This window comes from Spea bombifrons, chromosome 9 (assembly GCF_027358695.1).
Source record: "Spea bombifrons isolate aSpeBom1 chromosome 9, aSpeBom1.2.pri, whole genome shotgun sequence".
Taxonomy (NCBI): Eukaryota; Metazoa; Chordata; class Amphibia; order Anura; family Pelobatidae; genus Spea; species Spea bombifrons.
This window is the reverse complement of record NC_071095.1, coordinates 42,397,756-42,421,467: the sequence shown is the minus strand read 5'-3', so window position 1 is coordinate 42,421,467 and position 23,712 is coordinate 42,397,756. Positions and strand designations below refer to the sequence as shown.

At 41.9% G+C, this 23,712-nt stretch overlaps 1 protein-coding gene across 1 annotated transcript; it reads left to right on the top strand.

Annotated features, from left to right (window-relative positions):
• Positions 1-12,593: 12,593 nt before the first annotated feature.
• Positions 12,594-20,664, top strand: DNAL1 (dynein axonemal light chain 1). The gene is made up of 8 exons (XM_053474506.1): positions 12,594-12,669; positions 13,578-13,616; positions 14,869-14,978; positions 15,747-15,802; positions 16,682-16,737; positions 17,427-17,553; positions 19,705-19,845; positions 20,529-20,664. Exons 1-8 carry the CDS (start codon positions 12,667-12,669, stop codon positions 20,576-20,578), a joined length of 582 nt encoding a protein of 193 aa, XP_053330481.1. The 5' UTR covers positions 12,594-12,666; the 3' UTR covers positions 20,579-20,664.
• The last annotated feature ends 3,048 nt before the right edge of the window (positions 20,665-23,712 follow it).

The following is a 23,712-nucleotide window of genomic DNA, read 5'->3' as shown; positions in this document are numbered from 1 at the left end:
GTATTAACATCTACCACTTCTGATGGAAGGCTCTTCCATGAAGTCACTACCCTTTCAGTTAAGAAATATTTTCTGATGTTTCTCCTTTTAAATAAACTCCCTTTAAGTATTTAAAAACTTAAATCATATCCTCTGAAATAATTACCCCTAAATCCCTTTCCTCACACGTTGAGGTTAGGACCGTATCAAATATTCTATACTCTGCCCTTGGGTTGTTATGCATGGGTGCATTACTTTGCATTTATCAATTCCACAGCTCTGACCATTTTTCCAGTTTATCTAAATCATTTGCCATTTGGCTTATCCCTCCAGGAACATCAACCCGGTTGCAAACTTTTGTGTCATCTGCAAAAAGACATACCTTTCCATCAACAATATCACTAATAAAAAATATTTCCCATTTTGTGAAGCTCAACAATCTTTTGCCCCACATCACAGCCATATTTTTTGGTTTTACCCATTATGATCAATGACTAAGGGAATTTGGCCTATGTGTTACCTAATATTTATACCCCTGTCATGGTTGAACAACTTCCTATTCCAAGTCACCCAGATGTACTAAAAAATGTATGTAATCAATGGAAACATACGTCAACACAAATTTTCACAGCATTTTTTGCTCATATTTACAAAAGGTGTCAATATTAGTGAAGGGCACTTCACTATATATATAATGTTTGAAAACAGTGATGCACATCTTTCATATTTTGCCCAGTAACTACCAAAATAAATATAAATACCAGGCATAGGAGGTGTTTCCAAAATCAAGATAAATACCTAAATAAAGTTAGATTTTTTATTCTACTTACTTTACACTGGCTATGTATATTTTTAATAGAAGGAACTGTGAAAAGAATGGTATTTTTTTGGTATGGTAGAATTTTTTGGAATGGTAGAATTTGTTTAAATGGTTTGTGTATATAAGATCCTACTTGTCCTAAATTATAGATGAATAAAGATGGAAATTTATCTGGTAGTTTTTTGGAAAGCATTGTAAAATAAACGCTGGGGTTAATCACATGGTTTAAAGAAATCTTACCAATTTAATTATGTATTATTCAGGGCTAATTTGTGAATGTTTTAACAGCCGAATAAGCCTAGTTTGGTCCATTTTAACACGTCTAAATCAGCATATTGAAATATCCAGCTCTATTCAGAGGCTTAAATTAATCTATCTCAGCTCATTGAATACCATAGACGGAAATACAACCTATTTAGTCAAAAAAACAATAACTGATTTATCTCACATAATTGGATAGAACCCACAATCTCAGTTTATTTTATTTAATAATTATCACTTTAAGCCTCATTATAACATTTAAACCATTTATCTCATTTACTAGGGCAATGTTTACTTTATTCGAAGTTGCTTCCTATTGCCTGTAAGTATGAGATGGTTTACTTTAGTTAGTGGTGAGAAATGCAGAATTTGCTTTTGCAGCTCAGTTATACTGGCCACATAGTCATATAGCCATGATTGATATTTCCATCAAATTCTTGGGCCAACTGCCTAAACACTCAACGCCAAAGAAGGATGGGCATGAAATGAATGAATTTGTTGCATGGGATGACTTAACCCCCTGGAACCTGCCACCAACAGATTCAGATAACAAATTGCTAGAAACAGTAGCACTGCTTGTGAGTGCATATACACATTTACACATATTGTTTTTTACAGACGGTATCACACTACCATATATATTTCTCTTTTTTCCTATATACACATGCGCCCCGTTTGCTGTTTTTGTACGTTTCTGAAACACTGAGAGGAGTGTTTTATTGGGCCGCGGCAGTGTAAAAATAGGGAAGTACTTTGCTTCTTATTTCATTTTGGTTTTTCATTATCACTTTTATTTTTGACACGTGACAGGGCGTTAAAGGTTTCATATTTCTAGAAACAGTAAAAGAACAGATTTTGAAAACACTGGATCCTGGACAATGGTTTTGCGATGAAACTATTGAAGAAGCCATAAGCAACTTCATCTGCCAGAGAAATCTTACAGAAAAGATTATGATGTGCCCCACCTACATTTACCAAAGTTTGGTGCGAGGAAGAGCAGACATTTTCTACAGCTTCTTGGGGGAAAATGTCGCCTTAAACAAAGACATTTTGTTGGTTCCTTTTAACACGGATTCCTGGGGCTCCGGACAGCACTGGTGCCTTGGTGTAGTCCTTTTTAATACCAGGGAGGTGATAGTCACAGATTCCATGAAGGAAAGAAAGAGCAAAAGAAAATTGTGACATATTATTGTCTATTGCAGCTGCTTGTTACAAACTGGCAAACTTATGTTTTATCAGAGAAGAGTAGATGGCATACTTGTGTGAGGACTCAATAAAACAAAATAACAGTTTTATCAACTTGATAAAGACCTCATTGTGAGGTCGAAACGTTGTTGCTGTCTTCCTTTAATAAATCTGCCTGAGCTGGAACCCTTAAGTGCCTGGAGCCTTTATTTATTTTGATCTACTGGGGAGCTGGCCCTTCCTGGCACAGTTAAGCACCAGAGTTCCTTTGGTGTGTGTGCAGATTCCTCATTCTGGTGACCAACATATTACAAGTGTCACCAGTGTTCAAAATGACAAAAATCTATATATGTCAGATGGATTTCTCTGAAAAACAAGTTTGATTTTCCTCCCATTATATCCTATGGGCATTTACTCAATACTGTCATTCACCTGCCATTCTAGGGTAAATCAAAATCTTTATTTTTGAATTTTCAGTACATAACAAAAACAAAAAGGGGGGGTACAGAAGGAAAAGGGGGGACATGAGGCAAAAACTGAAAGAGAGCATCGCGGTGGGAGACCTGAAGAAACACATCACATCATATGAAAGACATTGTGCATGATAACAGCTCACATAGGTGCAGTGAAGAGTTGCACGTCAAGGGGCAATGAAATACGTGCAATAAAACATAACTGTTGGAACCACAGGATACAGCAAAACCCACTGTGCGAGCACAAAGGAGGCTATGGAAGAAGCCCTCATGGGAACGCCACCCAAAGGGAGGAAAATGACAAGGACGGGTAAGAGAAGAGAGGGGAAGGCATGAAGGCCAAAAGGAAAGAGGGGAAAGACGAAAAGGGGGGTATCAAAGTGAGAGACCCAAGGGAACACAAAACAAGATAGCAGGCGAGGGACAAGGCGCAGAACAGCCGCGCACCCACGTGCACAACAGGCCATAGGGCACGAGACAAGAAGTCATAGACAGCGGAACATAGGAGAATGGTGAGTAGTACGCCATAGAGGTGCTGAGTGATAAGGTAGGAACCCAGGGAAAGAGAGAAAGAAAAAAAAAAAAAAAAAAAAAAAATAAGGAGGGGGAAAGACAAGAGAGATAAGATACACGCCTCTCAACTACCTCGACCCAACCCAGGGAAAAGCGTTTCAGTGCAACTAATCCAACAGGGGGCAAATAGCAGGGCCGGAGACGAACTCCAGCCAATAAAACCAGGTCTTCTGGTATCTTGCCTCCGCACCCGTGGCGAGTAAACGTAATTCCTCCAGGACCCTCGTTTGCTCAACCCGGAGGACCCACTCCTGGAAGGTAGGCGGAGCAGGGTCACCCCAGTGTAATGGGATGAGTGCCTTAGCAGCCGTGAGAAGATGGCGCGTAATAGACCTGCGGAACCATCGTTCCGAGAGGGAGGTATGAAAAAGAAGGCAGAACTCCGGGGTGAATGGAACCTCGCGGTCTGTAAGGCGTCGCAACTGGGCATGAACGGATTTCCAGAAGGAAGCTATGCGAGGACACTGCCACCACAAGTGCAGGAGAGAGCCCGGGGAGGCGTCGCATCTCCAACACCTGTTCGGCACGTCAGGGCGGTACAGGGATGTCAATGCCGGGGGACGGTACCACAAAGCTAGGAGCTTGTAAGACATTTCCCGGTCAGCAGTACTCACGGAACAACAGTGGGTAAGGACGCATATCTTGTCCCATTGCTCCGCCGTAAAGGCAACCTGCAGCGCAGATTCCCACCGTCCCATAAACGTAGGAGGCACCGGGTTAGACGCCTCAAGGAGTAGACCGTAGAGCCGCGAAACACCATGAGGCGGGAGCTCAGCAGCAACACAGAGGTCCTCAAACACAGTGAGAGCACGCGACAGAGTGTGACTCCGGGGTAACGACCGCACAAAGTTGCGGAGTTGGGCATAACGGAACACGTCCAGAAGAGAAGGGGGTGTGTGGCGAGAAAGTTGATCCAGAGGCTTAAGGCCAGCCCCAGAGAGGTAAGCGCGGATCTCCGACCTCCCGTCCCCAGACACAGGCGAAAGGAAGGCACCACTCATCCCAGGAGGGAAGTCAGGGTTATACCTAACTGGTGTCAGAGGCGAGGGCACAGAGGATAGCCGTGTCCTCCTAAGAACCTGGGACCAGACCGCAAGGGTAGCCCGTATGAAGGGATGGGGCAAAGCCACACCCCGAGCAGTGGGAGACAGGAGCCACGGCAAAGAGGACGCAGGAAGGCCTAGCAAAGCAGAATCCACGGCCACCCATTGTTTATGTGCAGGGCTATGGGACCATTCCATAACGCGTAACAAGTGGCATGCCCTGTAATAAGTGCGGGGACAGGGCAACGCCAAACCGCCTTTAGATTTGGGGAGAATCAGCGTAGCCAGGCGTACCCTAGGGGCCCGAGAGCCCCAGACAAACCGCAGAAAAGCTGCACGCAGAGAGGCAAAGAAAGAGGGAGGGATAGCAACAGGGAGGGTCTGAAACAGGTATAGAATACGAGGCATGATGTTCATTTTAAGCACATTGATGCGACCCAACCAGGAGATCGTCAACGACTTCCAGGACAGTAGATCAGACCGGACAGTGGCCAGCAAAGGGGAGAAATTATAGTGGAACAGTTGGGAGAAGTCAGACGTCAACCAAGTCCCCAGGTACTTGAGCTTAGAGCTACACCAGGCAAAAGGGAAGGAGGCCTTCAGGGGACAGACCACCTCTTGAGCCAGGTTCACGTTCAGTATTTCAGACTTGGAGGCGTTGAGTTTAAAATTAGTGAGGGCGCCGTATATGGAAAACTCCCGGAGGATGTTCGGGAGAGTGACATGAGGGCGGGTGATAACGAAGAGGAGGTCATCTGCGTAACCCAAAATCTTATGATCAGTTCCCCCGACCCGTAACCCACAGATGTCGGGGTTCATCCGGACAGCTTGGAGGAAGGGCTCAACAGAAAGCACAAAAAGCAGGGGGGACAGCGGGCAGCCCTGCCGGGTCCCGTTCCGAATAGCAAAGGAACCCGAAAGAGAGCCGTTAACACGGACACGAGCCGAGGGGGTAGAATACAGGGACCGAATCCAGGTCAGCAGACCAGGACCGAAACCCATGTGCGTCAGGGTGGACAGCATAAAAGGCCAGTCCACCCTGTCGAAAGCCTTCTCTGCGTCCGTGGAAAGCAATATAGTCGGAGTGGCAGTGTGCTTGGCGTAGTGCATAAGTGTAAGGGCCCTAATAGTGCTATCCCTAGCCTCACGCCCAGGGATGAAGCCGGTCTGGTCCGGGTGGACCAGAGAGGACATAAAGGGCTTAATACGGTTAGCCAGGATCTTGGCCAACAGTTTCAGATCTGCGTTCAGAAGCGAGATTGGCCTATAGCTGCCGCATTGCTCTGGGTCTTTACCCTCTTTAGGGATCAGGGTAATCGAGGCCGACAGAGTATGATCCGGAATACTAGTGCCAGTTAAGATGGAGTTAAAGGCACTCACAAAGTGAGGACCCAAAACGTCCTTGAATTCCGAGTAATAACGCAGAGGAAGCCCATCTGGGCCGGGGCATTTCCCAGCCGGAGAAGACTTAAGGGCCAAGAGAAACTCAGGTAGCGTGATTGGGGAGTCTAGCGTGGCTGCGTCGTCCGCCGAGATAGTCCGCTTAATAGTCTTAGCCAAATAGGACCTAACGTCCGCTGACTGACTAGGAAGGGAGGGGCCCGGAGGGGTCGTGCGGAGATTGTAGAGGCCCTCATAGTAACTCTGAAAGCAACGAGAGATATCAGACGGGTGCGAGTGAAGGAGACCACTCGAGGAGCGGATCTTGGGTACATAGGTGGGTTTCCGTACAGCCCGTAGCGCCCGAGCCAGGTGTTTACCTGGCTTATTGCCATGTTCATAATATAGTGCCTTGGTTTTCAGAAAGGAGTTGTGCAACCTGCGGTTGAGAATCGAGGCCAGCTCACCCCGAAGAGACAAGAGGAGCTGCAGGTCGCTTCCCGACATGGAAGATTTGTGCGCCTGCTCCGCCAAGGCTATATCAGTATAGAGCTTGTCTATCTGCTCCCGCTCAGCGCGTTTGCGCCGAGAGCACTCCTTGATAAAATGTCCCCTAATTACACATTTGTGCGCCTCCCAGACCATTAATTCAGAGGTACCTTGGAGCAAGTTCTCCCGAAAATAACAGCGGAGGACCTCGAGCGATTCAGAGCGGGCCAGCACGTCAGATAAAACAGATTCATTGAGACGCCATGAGCCCCCAGTGGGACGGGGCAGGGGGGAAGCCAGGGAAAGAGATAAAGGGGCATGGTCCGACCAGGTAGCCGACCCAATGGCAGAACGGCGAAGAAGAGTGGCAAAGTGGCAAGGAAGAAAGAAGAAATCGATGCGGGAATATGAGTTATGAGGCGTGGAATAGAAAGTGTAGTCCCGCACATTAGGATGGAGAGCCCTCCAGCAGTCGACTAGTCTGTGCGTAGTAAGGAGGGAATGAATCCTGCGGAGGACATGGCGAGGAGTCCGTGAGGACCCGGAAGAGGTGTCTAAAGCCGGGTACAGCGCCACATTAAAATCCCCCCCCAGGACTAGAATCCCCTCCTGAAAGCCAGTGAGTTTTTGCAGGACAGAACGAAGAGTGATATGTTGGCCTCGGTTAGGGAGGTAGACATTCACCAACGTGTACGTTTGATCCGCGATCGTGCCCTTAACCAGTAAATACCTCCCCTCGGAGTCCGCTATAACGTCTAGAGCTTTGAAGGGGACCTGGGCAGAAAAAATAATCGCTACCCCCTTAGCCTTCGCTGTCGGGTTATTACTGAAAAAACTGGTGGGGTAGGAGCGGCAGGAGAGCCGGGGAGCACGAGGCCCCAAGAAGTGAGTTTCCTGAATAAAGGCGATGTCTACCCGACCCCTACGGAGATCTCGGAAGAGGGAGGAGCGTTTCTCAGGGGTATTAAGACCCTTGACATTGAGCGAAAGAAGGTTAAGCCCACGTGTATGGGAAGACGACATGAGAGAAAGAAAAAAAAAAAAAAAAAAAAAAAAAAAAAAAAAAAAAAAAGGGGGTAGAGGGGGGGAAGAAAAGAAGCGGGAGCAAGGCGGAGGAAGAAAGGGAGAAAGAACGGAGGGACCTGGTAAGGTGAAGGACAAATAAAGAAAAACACCAACTACGCCCGACGGGTATTATACACCCGACAACAACAGGGCGTCTCTGTGTAGGGGAACAGACGAGACCACGAGAAAGGGGGAACCACCAAATACGAAAACAGAACAGAAAAGAAACACAAAACCAAAAATGAGTGAACCAGGTGCGGGCCGCCGCCCGCCACTCTTTACTAGATAAAACATTAATAGCTATATCGACAATCAGAGGACCGCTGTGCAAGGCAGAACCCAACCATTGAAAAGAAACAAAAAGCCTTCAACGGTATCAGCGTAGGATAGAGAGGCCGAACGTCATGGGGAGAAAATAAATAAAACAGGCATATATATATACATACATTATGCATAGGTAGAGAGATAAGTGTGATGTGGTGTGCGCATGGCCTGTAAGTACAGGCATGGGGCAGAATCATCACCTGCTCGGAGGCGGTAGGGGAAAGGTAACCAGCGCGCACGTAGCAGCGCCAGAAGCATAGCTCCCCCCAGCCGCAGTGTAAAAAAAAAAAAAAAAAAAAAAAAACAGTGTGTATAGGCATACAGATAGACGTGGTGTGGTGCGTGCATGGCCCGGAGAACCAGGCGAGGGGCAGAGTCGTCACCCGCTCAGAGGGACGGGGGAACCAACACCGAAGGCAAGGCGCCCCCCAGCCACATCAGCAGTGCAATCATAACAGCAATGTAAGCACAAACAAGAGATAAAAATAAAAAAAAAAAAAAAAAAAAAAAATAAATAAATAAATAAATAAATAAATAAATAAATAATAATAATAATACAGAGAGACGTGATGTGGTGCGCGTATGGCCCACAGGGACAGGCAGGAGATGAGGCAACCAGTGCACACATAAGAGCCCGAGCAAGGCGCCCCCAGCCGCAGCGGCTGTGACTAATATGAGTTCGAGTAAGTGCGTGCATGCAAAAAAAAAAAAAAAAAAAAAAAAAAAAAAGAAAAAAAAAAAAAAGAAAAATAAATAAATAATGATAAGTAAGTGGGGGGGGGACATATATGAACAGCGTGTATAGGCATACATATGGACGTGATGTGGTGCATGCATGGCCCGGAGAACCAGGCGAGGGGCCGAGTCGCCACCCGCCAGAGGCGTCAAGGACGGGGGAACCGACAGCACCGAAAGCAAGGTGCCCCCCAGCCACATCAGCAGTGCAAAACATAAAATACATAGACAGTAAATCATAAACAGATGATAAAGTAAAACAGAGAGATGCGATGCGGGACGTGTATGGCCCATAGGTCATAAAAAAAAAAAAAAAAAAAAAAAAAAAAAAAAAAAAAAAAAAAAATTAAAAATAAAAATAAATAAATAAATACATACATAGACAGTTAGACATAAAGGCATGAGAGGAGGCAACCAGTGCACACAGAGCCCGAGCAAGGCGCCCCCAGCCGCAGTGGCTGTGACTAATGCGAGTTCAAGTAAGTGCGTGCATGTAAAAAAAAAAAAAAAAAAAAGGGGAAAACGAAAACAGCAAGGGCAAAAACGAAACAAATCAAGGAATAAACGAAAGAATAAACGGCGTTAATAACGGCGGAGCAGGCAATACGCGTGAAAGTCCTCTACTCCTCAATAGGGCCTAAGCGGCGAGAGGCCAGTACAGCAGGAGAGTGCGTGGAAGGGTCGGGTGGAGATCGTCGTCTCACAGGGTCAGGGCGCCGAGGTCTGCGCGGCCCGGGTAGTGGGTTGAGAGGACGACCAGAAAGGGCATCAACATCCACCCAGTCAGAGATCTGGAGATCCGGCAGGGCCAAGAGGCGCAGCACCTCAGGGATGTCGTGGTGGTGCGTGATAGTCAGGGACCTGTTGCCATGCCTGATAACCAAGGCAAACGGGTAGCCCCAGCGGTATGGGATGCGGAGCCGCCGTAGCTCGGCTAGTAAGGGACGCAGAGCCCGCCTCGCCTGAAGCGTCAGGTCAGAGAGGTCCTGGTAGAAGGAAATTGGGTGTCCTCGGAAGGACCACTCACCAACCTCCCTGGCGCGGGCCATGATGCTTTCTTTCAGGCGGAAGTCTGTTAGGTGGCAAATTATGTCCCGAGGAGGGGACCCTGGATCTCCACGAGGGCGCAGAGCGCGATGGGCCCTGTCCGCGGGCACGGGGGTGTCCAACGGGCGCCCCAGAAGGCCGTTGAAGATCTCCTCCAGAAGGCCAAAGACATCCTCCGACGCATCCGGTTCGGGAACCCCTCTGATCCGCACATTCTGCCTCCGGCTGCGGTTGTCTATATCTTCAACTCGCCGACGCAGCTCCCTGAGGTAATGAGTGTGGCGGTCACCCATGCGTTGCGTAGTAGCGAGAGCGAGTTTATTCTGGGTCTCCGAGCCCTCCAGGGCCAGGACCCGCTGCTCCAGGGCCGACAGGTCAGTACGCAGGGCCGACACCTCATCTCGGACCACCTGCTTGAGCTCGGCAATTAGGAGCGAAAAGTCTGCCTTCCACGGGGCCGAAGAGAAGAGCTGCACAACCTCTGGGGGATGAGAAGGTGGAGGCAGGCGCGTGGTGGAAGCCGATTCCTCAGCCGAGGAAGAGCTTGCAGGAGAAACAGCCACGTGGTCCTCCGAGGCCTCTGAGGCCTGCGACGCCAAGTCCGCCGGGGTGCTGAAATATTCACGGAGAGAGGCCGAGGTGGACCTGCGGCGATCCCCAGCTGGTGAGGGGTCAGAGACCGTCTTCTTATTTCGCCCCATGCTGGTGTAGCGGTCAGATGTCGTCGGATAGAAGGCGAGCGGCGGCGGAGCAACTAGCTCATGCGGCCATCTCTCTCGGCGGTCAGACACGCCCCCTCACCTGCCATTCTATAGAAAACAGCTATAATCCCACATAGTATGAGTTTTAGACCCTGTATCTGTACTAGTGGAGTATATGTGCCAAATATATATATGATATTTCAGAGGGTTTTGTCTGAAAAACAGGTTTGATTTTTCTCCCATTGTATCCTATGGGCATTCACTCAATACTGTCAGTCACCTGTCATTCCATAGAAAACAGCTAGAATCACACATAATCTGTGATTTAGATCCTGTATCTGTATGAGGGGAGTATGTGTGCCAAAGATTTATATGATATGTCAGATGGTTTTCTCAAAAATAACAAGTTTGATTTTTCTCCCATTATATCCTATGGGCATTCACTCAATACTGTCATTCCCCTGTCATTCCATAGAAAACAGCTATAATCCCACATAATATGAGTTTTATATCATGTGTGTGTACTAGGGGAGTATACATGGCAAAGATCTATATGAAATGTCAGAGGGTTTTCTCTAAAAAACAAGTTTAATTTTTCTCCCATTATATCCTATGGGCATTCCCTCAAAACTGTGATCCACCTGTCATTCCATAGAAAACAGCTATAATCCCACATAATATGAGTTTTAGATACTGTGTCTGTACTAGGGGAGTATGTGTGCCAAAGATCTATATGATATTTCAGAGGGTTTTGTCTGAAAAACAGGTTTGATTTTTCTCCCATTATATCCTATGGGCATTCACTCAATACTGTCATTCCCCTGTCATTCCATAGAAAACAGCTATAATCCCACATAATATGAGTTTTATATCATGTGTGTGTACTAGGGGAGTATACATGGCAAAGATCTATATGAAATGTCAGAGGGTTTTCTCTAAAAAACAAGTTTAATTTTTCTCCCATTATATCCTATGGGCATTCCCTCAAAACTGTGATCCACCTGTCATTCCATAGAAAACAGCTATAATCCCACATGAGTTTTAGATACTGTGTCTGTACTAGGGGAGTATGTGTGCCAAAGATCTATATGATATTTCAGAGGGTTTTGTCTGAAAAACAGGTTTGATTTTTCTCCCATTATATCCTATGGGCATTCCCTCAAAACTGTGATTCACCTGTCATTCCATAGAAAACAGCTATAATCCCACATAATATGAGTTTTATATCATGTGTGTGTACTAGGGGAGTATACATGGCAAAGATCTATATGAAATGTCAGAGGGTTTTCTCTAAAAAACAAGTTTAATTTTTCTCCCATTATATCCTATGGGGATTCACTCAAAACTCTCATTCACCTGTCATTCCATAGAAAACAGCTATAATCCCACATAATATGAGTTTTAGATCCTGTCTCTGTACTAGGGGAGTATATGTGCCAAAGATCTATATGATATTTCAGAGAGTTTTGTCTGAAAAATAGTTTTCGTTTTTTCCCCCCATTATATCCTATGGGCATTCTCTCACAACTGTCATTCACCTGTCATTCCTTAGAACTCAGCTATAATTCCACTAAATATGAGTTTTAGAACCTGTAGCTGTACTAGGGGAGTATATATGACTAAGATCTATATGATATGTCAGATGGATTTCTCTAAAAAACAAGATTATTTATTTCCCATTATATCCTATGGGCATTCACTCAAAATGTCATTCAGCTGTCATTCCATAGAAAGCAGCTATAATCCCACATAATATGAGTTTTAGATCCTGTCTCTGTACTAGGGGAGTATATGTGCCAAAGATCTATATGATATTTCAGAGGGTTTTGTCTGAAAAACAGGTTTGATTTTTCTCCCATTTTATATCCTATGGGCATTCTCTCAAAACTGTCATTCAGCTGTCATTCCATAGAAAGCAGCTATAATCCCACATAATATGAGTTTTAGATCCTGTCTCTGTACTAGGGGAGTATATGTGCCAAAGATCTATATGATATGTCAGATGGTTTTGTCTGAAAAATAGGTTTCATTTTTCTCCCATTATATCCTATGGGCATTCACTCAAAACTGTCATTCACCTAATCTGAGTTTTAGATCACATGTGTGTACTAGGGGAGTATGTGTGTCAAAGATCTAAATGCTATTTCTTAAGCTTTTATTTAAAAATCAATTATTCTTTTCCCTTCCATGTCTATGTCTATGGGCATTCCTCCCCATTATAGTCTATGGGCATTCCTCCCCATTAAAATCTATGGGCATTCCATTTTGTCATTCGTTTTAGTATGTCCCCATAGAAAACTTATAAGGGGTCATTTGAATCAGCATTCTACGTGGTTAACGCAACAACAATACCAGGGGATTCTCAGAGGTTTTACTCCAACCTCAGATATTCTACCATTCTACTGTTGTCACACGCAATTTCTGTCTGACAACAGTAAACGCCACACACTGGCATCGCTGTCGTTCCACACTTCCGGTCCGCTGCTCCATGGTAACTTCCGCCCTAAAGTTACCATTACACTAGCTGTACACATGCGCACGGAGGTTTATCGTCTCCTAGCAACCACAAGAGCGACAATAGCAACGCTAACATGGTGAGTATCCGAGGGACGTGATGGTAATGCTCTACCTATAAAATGGGGAAAATCGCAATAAAAAAGTAATAGAATTCCTAATATAGAAGTGAAGCGAATACAGCAAAGCGCTGCGGGACTGGGCGGGGGCTTGCTAACGGACGAGCTTTACGCGGTGTTTGATACTGGCTGTTGCTGGCGATGTCTATTAATGCACGATATGTGTTAAGGTGTTATGATGTTATACACCGAGTGATGATTGAGGGACATCATAGAGGGGGAATATTTGCCAGATTTCTACTGAGAATTCTGTGATGGGCCCCTAGCATACATGGGGCAGATTCTCAGGACTACACAGTCTGTAGGTGACTCCTTCCTGTTGTAGTTGTATCCTGTTGGGTATTTGCTACCAGTGTATTATGGTTCATATCCCTGCTTGAATCCAGGTGATTCAATCCGTGTATGTTTAAATAATGACACCAGGATTGGTATTAGAGTTATTTGGTCATCACATTTGGCCGGTCACTATATAAACTCTTCAGATGGGCTATAAAAGGGATAATATTTGAAAATATTTAATGGTCCGCTCATTCAGAAAGTTCCCAGGTATGGTTTTTCGGATGGATTCTGGCATCCAGTCCTCACGACCTGTAACAGTGGTGAAAATGTGCTATTCCCGGAATGTTACAACCCCGCTAATTATTCCATGTTATTATTATTATTAATAGTATTATTATATTTATTTATTTTATATAGCATTAGTGATGCATTAGGTAACAAGGGCCCTGCTTGCAGCCTTACGCGTTAGACTGTGTTATATTTTGTGTGTCTTCAGGTACACAATAACTTAAATTATAACACCAAACCCAGACATAGGCCATTGCCGCAAATAATAATAATCCTGGAACAATGTTTTTTTCTTGTTTTAGGCCAAAGCAACCACTATTAAAGAAGCATTGGCCAAATGGGTAAGTTCTATCTTATTTGAATTGTTGCATTGAAAAAGCAAAGAGTATATACTCTTAGTAAAGTGAAACTCCTGTACATTACACTTATACATCTGTTGTAAAACACTTTACTGAGAGAGAGGTAGATAAAGGGAACAGCCTCCCAGCAGTATTAGTAGATCCTAATACAATAATGGAATCTGAACCTGCGTGGGATAGGCATAAAGCTAGTCTGAATCCAGGTCGGATTAAGAATGGTTCTTGTCTGTCATCAAATTCTGTTTTCATTCCTCTTTCCAAAAGGGGGGGGGGCAAATAGGTAGATCATATTATTGATTTTATATTTTAGTGTCAGTCTCCGTTTGATTAAACGGTTTTGCTTATGTTTATATTTTGTGAGGGGTGCCATATACTTTTGAGCATCTGTCTGTCCACAGGTTAAAAACAACAAGCAAAAAAACAAAATAAACTATTCTTAATTCACGTCTTAACCTGTCCACAATACAATGCCATGTGCTGGATGGACACAGGGTTCCTATTATTTAGAGCTGAGCAGCAAGATAGAATTGGACGTTTTTCATCTACTTGGGCTGATGGCACCTGTATCTTTTGAATAAAGCAGAAAAGGGGGCGCTGTAGGTGAGACAGAATCACATCGAAACATAGAATTTGCTGGTATACAAGAACCATTCAGCCCATCTAGTCGGCCCATATCTACTGATGTAGAGACTCCGACCTTAATCAGTCTTTTGGTCTTGGCTCAGGTTTAGGAGCCGTATGTCTATCCCATGCACGTTTAAATTGCCTTCCTGTATTAGCCTCTACCACTTCTAATGGGAGGCTGTTCTGTTAAGCTACCACTCTCGGTAAACTGCCTTAAATTACATATAATGATTACATCTAAGATGACACAGAAAACTGTGGGAAGAGAAAGTTTATTGAAGCTATAGCCAGTGAAAAATAGCTCTCTCAGTAAAGCCGGAACGGAATGACCCCCTCAGGGACACGGGTTGACATATGCAAGAAAGGACAAAAGTAGTGTAATACTGTCCGGCTTTACTAAGAGAGCTATTTTTGCTGAGATATTATGTTTTTTACTGGCTATATTTCTTGGGATTTGAGGAGTCCTTGCAGATATCCACTTTTAGGAGAGTATTTTGGTTTTTATCTATTTTATTGTATATACTATTTTATTGAAACTATGGTTTGATGGTACGTACGTGTATAGGAGACACCAGTCATCTTGCTGTATGATTGTAAACTTTCTTTTCAGGAGGAAAAAACAGGGGAGAAGGCAGCAGAAGCCAAAGAAGTAAAACTGTACGCACAGATACCTCCAATTGAAAAGATGGATGCATCCTTATCTACGCTGGTCAATTGCGAGTAAGATACACTAGTAAACTTTACAAGCATTTTTCTCTCCCTTTAGGGATTTATTCAGTAAGTAGGGAGCTGATACATTTCAAAACACAAATATGACTATTCATTATACAAGGTTAGTTCAAGAAGGCTGCCCTTCAAAATACATAGTCAATACAATGACAAACTGACATTTCTGGATAGTATTAAGGGTGGAAATTATAAAGAATCTACGAGTGCATAATTGGTGCAGCACCTGAAAGGAATCACCACCCTTTACACATTATACTGTCTCTTCAGATGTGCGGGTTCATTCAGTCAGCATTGGGTTTTCTTCCAAAACCCTGACAAATATTTATATTCAAGATGGGGCTTTTATATGGTGTGACTGATGAAAACCTTCATCCCAAAACCTTTTATACATTAGTTAAGGTGTCTTGGGCACAAAAAGCGCGTAACATGTGTAAAACTAAGTGTTCCTTGTTCTGCGTGAAAATAATCATGAATAAACTGCTAGATGGAGGTCTCATATAATGTCATTACCAATAGTAATAAAAATGATGTATGTTTGTGTCTGATGAAAGAACATGTTTGGAAGACTGATCCTCTAGCGTGCTCATAACGTCATATGAATGTGTGTGGCGTGTGATTACATAATTCCATAGTATTGGAAAACATTAACGGTTCTTTGTTAGTATGAAAAAATTTACAATTACACAAAATGCAGCACATCTAGTGAGTTTAATGTGCAAATAACTTGAATAATAAAACGGTTATTTCTTTTTTTTCTAGGAAGTTGTCTCTTTCCACTAACTGCATTGAAAAAATTGCAAATTTAAATGGATTAAGTAAGTGTCGTAAGCAGCGTTTTTCGGTAATGTCTCTGTTTAGCGAGGCGGGCATGCTGCTATTAAAAAATGTTATGTGTCCATTAATAGTCCTCCTTATGTTTGTCTTGATGGCCTGTTAGCCAGCTTCGTGCAAATGGATGTCATGCAGGGTCGTATGTACATGTTGAGGGTTATACACTATAAAATCGAAAAACATAGTGGTGAAAATACATATGGACAGAACTTCAGTGCAGTCGACAAAATAGTGAACATTTCAGCTGTCATACCAAGCAAGGGACTATTTTACCTTCTAGAGGCAGACATTTGTGGCTGAAGGTAGCAAAGCTAGCAAAATACTTGGGAGTTTGTTCACTAAAGGGGAATTCACAGGAGCGTTTTGTTTTAACGTCTTGACTTTCCTATACAATATGAAGGTCCAACCCCAGCGAGCTTCTTCTACGGGCAGAGGGTGGCTGGCCTTGTACCATGTGTAGTAAAATCAGTGTGATAATTAAATTATACATTATACAGGGCCAGTTGAGCCCTTCTTGTTGGCCCTTCGTAATGACGAGAGTTAAAAACAAAACACTCCTGCTACTCTTTTGTCTCTGCTCTATCTCACCCTTTTCAGAACTCTGAAGGGAAGTCATAACGCAATGATATACAGTCCATGTGGGTTTCTTACACATATAGCTTATTTTGATTATTCGTTTACATGAGTCCTTTTAGTGTAAGATATGCTAGGAAGGGGCAGGTCCGCTTTAAACTAAATATGAATATTTATATTTAAAGAATATTTACATATATGTATATGTGGGTTGTATGGTTGAGTCCATGTGCAAATATATTTTTTCTACCCTTGAAAATTTCACCTGCATAATCAATAATTTATTTCAGAAAACCTCAGGATCCTGTCTTTAGGGAGGAATAATATTAAGAATTTGAATGGTTTGGTGAGTCTTTATCGCTACTGTTGTACATTGATATTATCGTTCAGCCCAGCTTGAGGGGAGCGGAGAAATACTAGTCAGTTCTGACTCTTTCTCGTGCCCAGTATATTCAGGTGCAGATAAGTTGGACGGAGACCCATCTCTAATTTATATAAATTATCATTTCAATACGATAGATAGAACAGTGTTCCTGTTGGCAGATTACTTGATAAGATGAAGAATAGTGTAAAAACTAAAAATTCCATGATGGCAGTCATTTCATATCTGTTAAATATGTTCTTGAATGTATATGATAAGAACATATGACATGCCCCATACATGTTTGTAAAAACACCTACAGAAGAATGTTATGCCCCTTAGATTACTGTGAATATACTCGGCACTCATGTGGAATAATGTAGAATAACTGTAGCAAATATGAAAGTAGATGTATAAAAGACACTTAAAATTCACGGGTTTTAAAATAAAAATAAAAATTATTAAAGAAGATTTGATGAGAAAATAATCTAGTCAAAAAGTAAGCTTAAATATTTGGACAGTTAACCATTGTAATAACCTGTTAAAAAAATTGTTTTTGTAGGCATTCTCAAACCAATCCTTAAAACTGTTGATTTTTGTCAGAATGATGTATATTTTTTCTTTTAGAACCTTACGGTACAAATTGCTGAAAGTTCTATTTTTAATTTACACAGGAAGCTGTTGGCGAAACGTTAGAAGAATTATGGATCTCATATAATTACATAGAGAAGTTAAAGGGGATCAACGTTATGAAAAAGCTCAGGGTTCTGTATATGTCCAACAATGCTGTCAAAGAGTGGGGTAACCATGTTTTGCTTTTTTTAAAGATAAAGCAGCTATTTAAACTTGTTGAATGTGTTAATTGAAAAGTTGTTTTTAAGAGTATATAAGCTACGTTGTGTTTAAAGTAGGGCTGAAACAACTAATCGATAATGAAAATCGTTGACAATGTTTTTCATTATCGATTAGTTGAATCAATTTTTATCGATTATAAAAAGGTTTTTTTCAGAGCAAATGCTCTGAAAAACTCCTCTCCTTATATAATCCGACCTCAAACAGAGATCGGATTATAACACTAGAATCCAGAACCCCCGCAACGCTGCAGGGAACCTGGATTCCCCTCACTGTCAGCCAGTGGGTGTCCGTGCGATGCGCACAGACAACTTCCGTCTCTCCCCTCCACTTCCGCCTCTCCCCTCCACTTCCGCTCCTACGATGCAGTGTTAGCATCACATGATGTAGACCCCTACCGGCTGACAGTCGTTAACATATGAATTAATACCTACTAATAACTGTATTAAAACCTAGTTTGAGAAACACTGTGTTTGGGTTCTTGTAGCTTTTATTATTATGTCAGTAAAATAAGAAGGTGAATAGAGAGAGGCCATTGCGATAAAGAGATGAAAGTGTAAATTGTACGTTTTTTTATTGCATTATTTTAAATTGATTAATTGATCGAAAAAATAATCGGCCAACTAATCGATTATTAAAATAATCGTTAGTTGCAGCCCTAGTTTAAAGCAACTCTCCAGTGCCATTTCAGCTCCCTGAACTTACTTTCTCCCAGGATGAGGTCTGAGTTCTACACGTAATGGGAGACATTTCGTAAAACCCCCTCAGTGATTTAGCTCTGTATTACTCAGTGCTCCTTTTCACTGAGGCCTGGCCTTCATAATGTATTGTGATCTCGAAAAGTTAAAGTGCTCAACTCGTCTAAATGTTAAGTCCCCAATGAAGTTGAAAAAATGAGACTTGTGACTAATTTTGCTCCCTTCACTGAAAACACAAAGCATTCTTAAAAATGCTTTGCAAACATGCTATGTAGCGCTTCTGGTCAAGCTGGACACATATTTGTATGATAAATCTTACACTCTGTGTTGAATAGTTAGACACCGGTTCTCCAGGTCAACACCCAAATCCTCCAGGTCGCGTGAGTAGGGCCCTGCTCCCCACCCATTCCTGTGATGTCAGCAGGAATGCCCCAAACATCAGCGGGCCAGCCGACGTCAGCGATATTTTCCCAGTTATGGTCATTACCACAAGCTTCCCATGAGACAGTAACATGAGAAAATATGTGCTTAAGTGCATGATATCTAGGTATGTGCTGGCAATTTTGCTATGACACAGGTCGATAACATCACATGCTCTACATGAACAGGAGGCTGTTATCAACAAAGAAATCTAAATGCTATCCTAGTCTGTGCAGAGTTTATCGAATTATTTGAAGTCTATGTTCTTGAGAAGCTACACTAATCCCACCTTATTTTCCAAGTGGAGAATGTAACGTTAAATGATGGTTTGCGTGTCTCAACATTACCATGTTTGAAACCATTACAGCAGCATGCTGGATGTTTGTGGTTACCATAACTCCGTCTTTGGTTCAGAACATATTGTTTCCCAGAGTGCCATTGGGTTTCGCTAACTGGTCAATGTTTGTATGTTTGGAGACATTGTGGGGTTGGGGAGATTAGGAGCTTGATGGCAGTTATGTTAAAACCTTTCATTGCAATCTTAAAAATATACTGAATTACTTTTAAAATGGCAGCTCAGCATATAGAATGTTTTTGTTCCACAACGTTTGCTGTAAAGCTCTAAAAGGTTTCAACTGGGATAGTAAAGAGCTCTTTTTGTTTATATAACAAAACTGTGTGTGCAAAACTGGCCGTTTAGGTGCCCAGAGCAGGTTTTTACCTGCAGTTTGTAATCCGTTGACACTGAACCCCGAGATATGTTGTCATATGAGCTCCACTTCATTTAGTCCCAAGGTGGGAGCCATGATTGAGGTCTTTGCCGCAAATCACCAACCTTGATCAATTCTGCTGTTAAGTGGGCCCATCAGTGGATACTCAGCTATCCTGTAAAATATAAAACATCTGCCCGGAAAACGGGCCCTGAACATTGGGACTGACTCATTGTAACTCTTCCCGTATAACATGGGTTTGTTACTTTCAGCTGAGTTTGCAAAGCTGGCAGAGCTGCCATGTCTCGAGGACCTTGTATTTATGGGAAATCCTCTAGAGGAGAAGCATATGGCTGAGGGCAACTGGATGGAAGAGGCAACAAGACGTCTTCCAAAACTGAAGAAACTTGATGGTAAGTTAGGAAGAATGGTGGTCGTTAGAAGTGAAAAATCAAACTTTGTGATCTTTATTGGGCCGTTATTATCATTACAAAGAGCCTATGAAACCCTTTTATTCATAAATTAAGTAATTCTGATGAACGTTTTGAAAAGTAGTCTTCTCCTCTCAACAACCATTGGAATGGTTATCTATTAAACATATACTGCTGGTTGCTGTAGTGATAGAACCACATTTAAGACTTCACACTAGAATCCCTTTGTATGGGTAAAACACCATACTAAATGTATGTTCGTTGTATGTTTTTCATACACATGGATATGTACGAAAAACATACAACGAACATACATTTAGAATAAAAATTAAGTGCTGACCCACATGACTAATATCAATTTTCTAGACTCCGTTTGTCCGTTTGAAATCTTGGGAGGGCACCTTGTCTTATCTCACCTGTACCTACCAGCCAACCATGATAGACTAGTCACCTTGAATTTGCGAAGACATCCCTTCTGGGTTTTTTGGATTTGCTGCCAGACTTCTCAATTCTACATAGATTTGTCCTTCATCCTATATTACTTAAGTGTACAATAAGATTTGTAAACAAGAAGTTTTGTAAATGTACAAGTATGTGCCATAGCCAACTATGTTGAAAGCTCAGTTATTACATATCTTAATATATATATATATATTTCTTTTTAGGAAACCCAGTCATTAAGCAGGAGGATGAGGAGGGGGAAGGCGATGCATAATATTTTTGTATCATCTTATAATTTTAAATTATTTAAGCAACTGTAAGAAATTCTCTTTTTATAACTATTCCTTGTACATATGAAAATGTTTTGCCAGCGTTTTTTTTTTAATTCAAAGTATTTTTTTGGATCACCTTATTATTGCAAAACCGTAATAATATTATAGCTCCGAGGAGGTCTTATGGGATCATGCAGAGTCCAACACAAGAGCATAGACTTGTGTTTTTTTCCCAGCGTTGGCAACTAAGCATTAAAAAGAATATCAAAAGCACAAGCTATGTTCACAAAATGCCAACTGCGACTTTGTCTTCGACATAACTTACTTATTTTTGAAGTTTAATAGCATTCCTGGGATGCAGCCAAGACGGGTAGGTTCACTACAGTACAAAATGCCTGGTTACCATTTAATAACCCGAGTCAGTATTGGGGGAAAGATATAGCTCATACAGAATGTCAGAGCCCCACTCAGAACCATTTTGTAATTAAATTATATTTCAGATAATGTAGTATGTGATGTAAGAGAATAAATACGATTCAATTGTTTTATGTCTAATGTCTTTGTTAAAGAATACTAAAGAAATGACAAACCCATTTAAGGACTTATGGTACAAGATGCTGATTGTACTTTTTTCTTTAGGTAAGAGTTATTTTCCTTGCCTTCAAACTAATCGGATGACCTAATTCTCTACAGAGAACTAAACTTTTTCACTTTGTTTCTGCACACAAACATTGTGTATAACCAGCTTTTTTTTGAAATGACAAGTCTCTTGATTCAGTGCTAGCTGTAGGCATGCTCTCTTTGACAGCACTCAAGTAAAATTGCTTATAGTAAGTAAAATAAATGGTACACTAAACTACATATAAAAACATATACACATATAAAACAGATAAGTATATGCAATCAAACTCGTTCCTACACACGAGTCATTAGCCCAATGAAATATTTTCAATACTTTATATAACAATAAACAAAGCCAGGGCTTTGATAATTAAGATTGTTTTATTAGCCATAAAAAATAGTTCATAATATAACAAAAACATGTTCAAACAGCATACCTTAAACAGATTTGAAATCCAACATTCTTATACATACACACCGGTAATCAAATTGTACATGTTACTCGAACCTGTTTGTTTCAAAGAGGTGAAAAAGTAGCAGGTTCTGTGGTGGCCACAGTGCATAGGGCTATCGGCTAATTAGGCATCCATGGTTCCCATTATGTGGCACGTGCTGTGTGTAGGGTGCAGACAAAGCGAAGTTGTATGCATTCCAGATATCATCTGGAAAAAGAAAACCTAAATCATCTTCTAGAGAATATCTAGAAACAGAATAGTATACCTGGCTGACCTTTCGGTATTTTGGTCAATGCAAATGCTTGCCAGAGCCAAAATACCTAACGAGAACTTTGTGTGGCAGGTTAGGCCAGCTTGGCTGGTGCTGTGGAAAGGTCTACTGGTCCCACTCTACAGTATAGACAGTTCAAGAAAATAATGGGACGGTAGCACATCATAGTTGCCTGTCTAGCCCGGGTACCTGCTCAGTCTAGACTTGTACAGCTTTTTTTTTTTATCTTTATTACATGTGGCCAGCCTTAAATAGTTAACATTTTAAATATTTGGAACTGAGGGAAAAACGGGACATGCCTTCAAATATCTGCCATATCTGAAACATCAGGCTGACGAATGCGATTTACATCCAGTTCGGTATCACTTTTCTAGCCGCTACTAGTGTGAGCGGACGACACAGTCACCATAGGTGTAAGGATGTGTGACGCCATCTGTAGAATCAAATCCATGATATAAGTGATTTTATCACACGCCATATCATGTGCAATGCAATGCGTGCCGTGTTCCTATCTCAAAGATGCTTCCAGGTTTCAAGAAAAAGTTTCTCCAATAATAGAGGCTCACGGATAAGTAAGTAGCCACACGAAACAGACATACATATAAAGCTACTGCTTATGCAACTTTTTGCAAATACATATTCCTTAGACCCATAGGACAATAACATTTTAAAAGTATAGTATCTGTAGGTTTAATTTGGTCTTTTTTACTTTACTTGCATCAAGTTCACACTTTGCATGAAACACCCAGTGCCTACGTTACGTAATTTGAATATATTTTTTCTTTACCCGGTAAATGTATTTCCATGAGATATCTTTCAATGTTATATGACATATGGTGTTATTAACAAAAAATGTGAGCTGGGATGAAACATTTTAGTCTGACTGGTTTAACAATGCATGACAAAGGGCATTTGGGTACATTACCACGGCAGTGGGGGGCCGGTTGGCCCTGCAAAATGCATAGTTAATGTGGTGAGATTTAACTGTGATATATACGGGACAAACTGCCATTCACAATATAACTGAGTGAAAGCTGAATTGTCACGGCCAAGATTTATGCTAAAAGAAGAACTAATTTTATTTATTAAAACAATATCCCTTTCTCCTTTTCTGCGCTTACAAAGAATGCCCACAAGCAATCAGATTTTACCACATAAGAGGAGTGATCTAACATTGAAGAAATGATCCAATGTGGGGGGGAATAATAAAGATCCTTACAACAGGAAGGTAAGATGACTGCTCCCACGGTAGACACAAACAACACAAATTTATGTAGTGTACTGAGCTATGAAACGTAATATTTGGGAAAGGTGCCAGAAGAGTTGGAGATACGTAATGTCCCTTTGATAGACGTCTAAGTCACCGTTTAATGACAAAACCTCAGAACGTATAAGAAGCTGTGTGTTATAGCTTAACATACAACAAATGACATTGTTCATGAAAGCCACCAACTTATTATAAAACCCAACATTGGAATACTGGCTTCTAGGTAACTTACACTTCATGTGTCGATGGCAGGAAGACACAGACAATGTAAGGCAGTCGACATGAATACAGGATATTGGTCGCAATATTCCAAATCCCTTCATTCACACAGATTGTCTTCTAAGCATAAAAAGATTCATTTTATAAAACATAAAATATGTATTTATATATTTCAGTAAAATTATGTACAAGTATGTTCATCTGTATTGTTATGCTGACATTATTTCCATAAACCAGATTTTTTTTCTGTCAAAAATCTGAAAATGAGTCATATTCGTGTTGAACACTTATGAAGCATGTTCG

Coding starts and splice junctions, on each gene's coding strand:
- DNAL1 (XM_053474506.1), top strand. Junction 13,617..14,868: donor AAGAAGCATTGGCCAAATGG/GTAAGTTCTATC, acceptor CTTTCTTTTCAG/GAGGAAAAAACAGGGGAGAA. Junction 19,846..20,528: donor AAAACTGAAGAAACTTGATG/GTAAGTTAGGAA, acceptor ATTTCTTTTTAG/GAAACCCAGTCATTAAGCAG.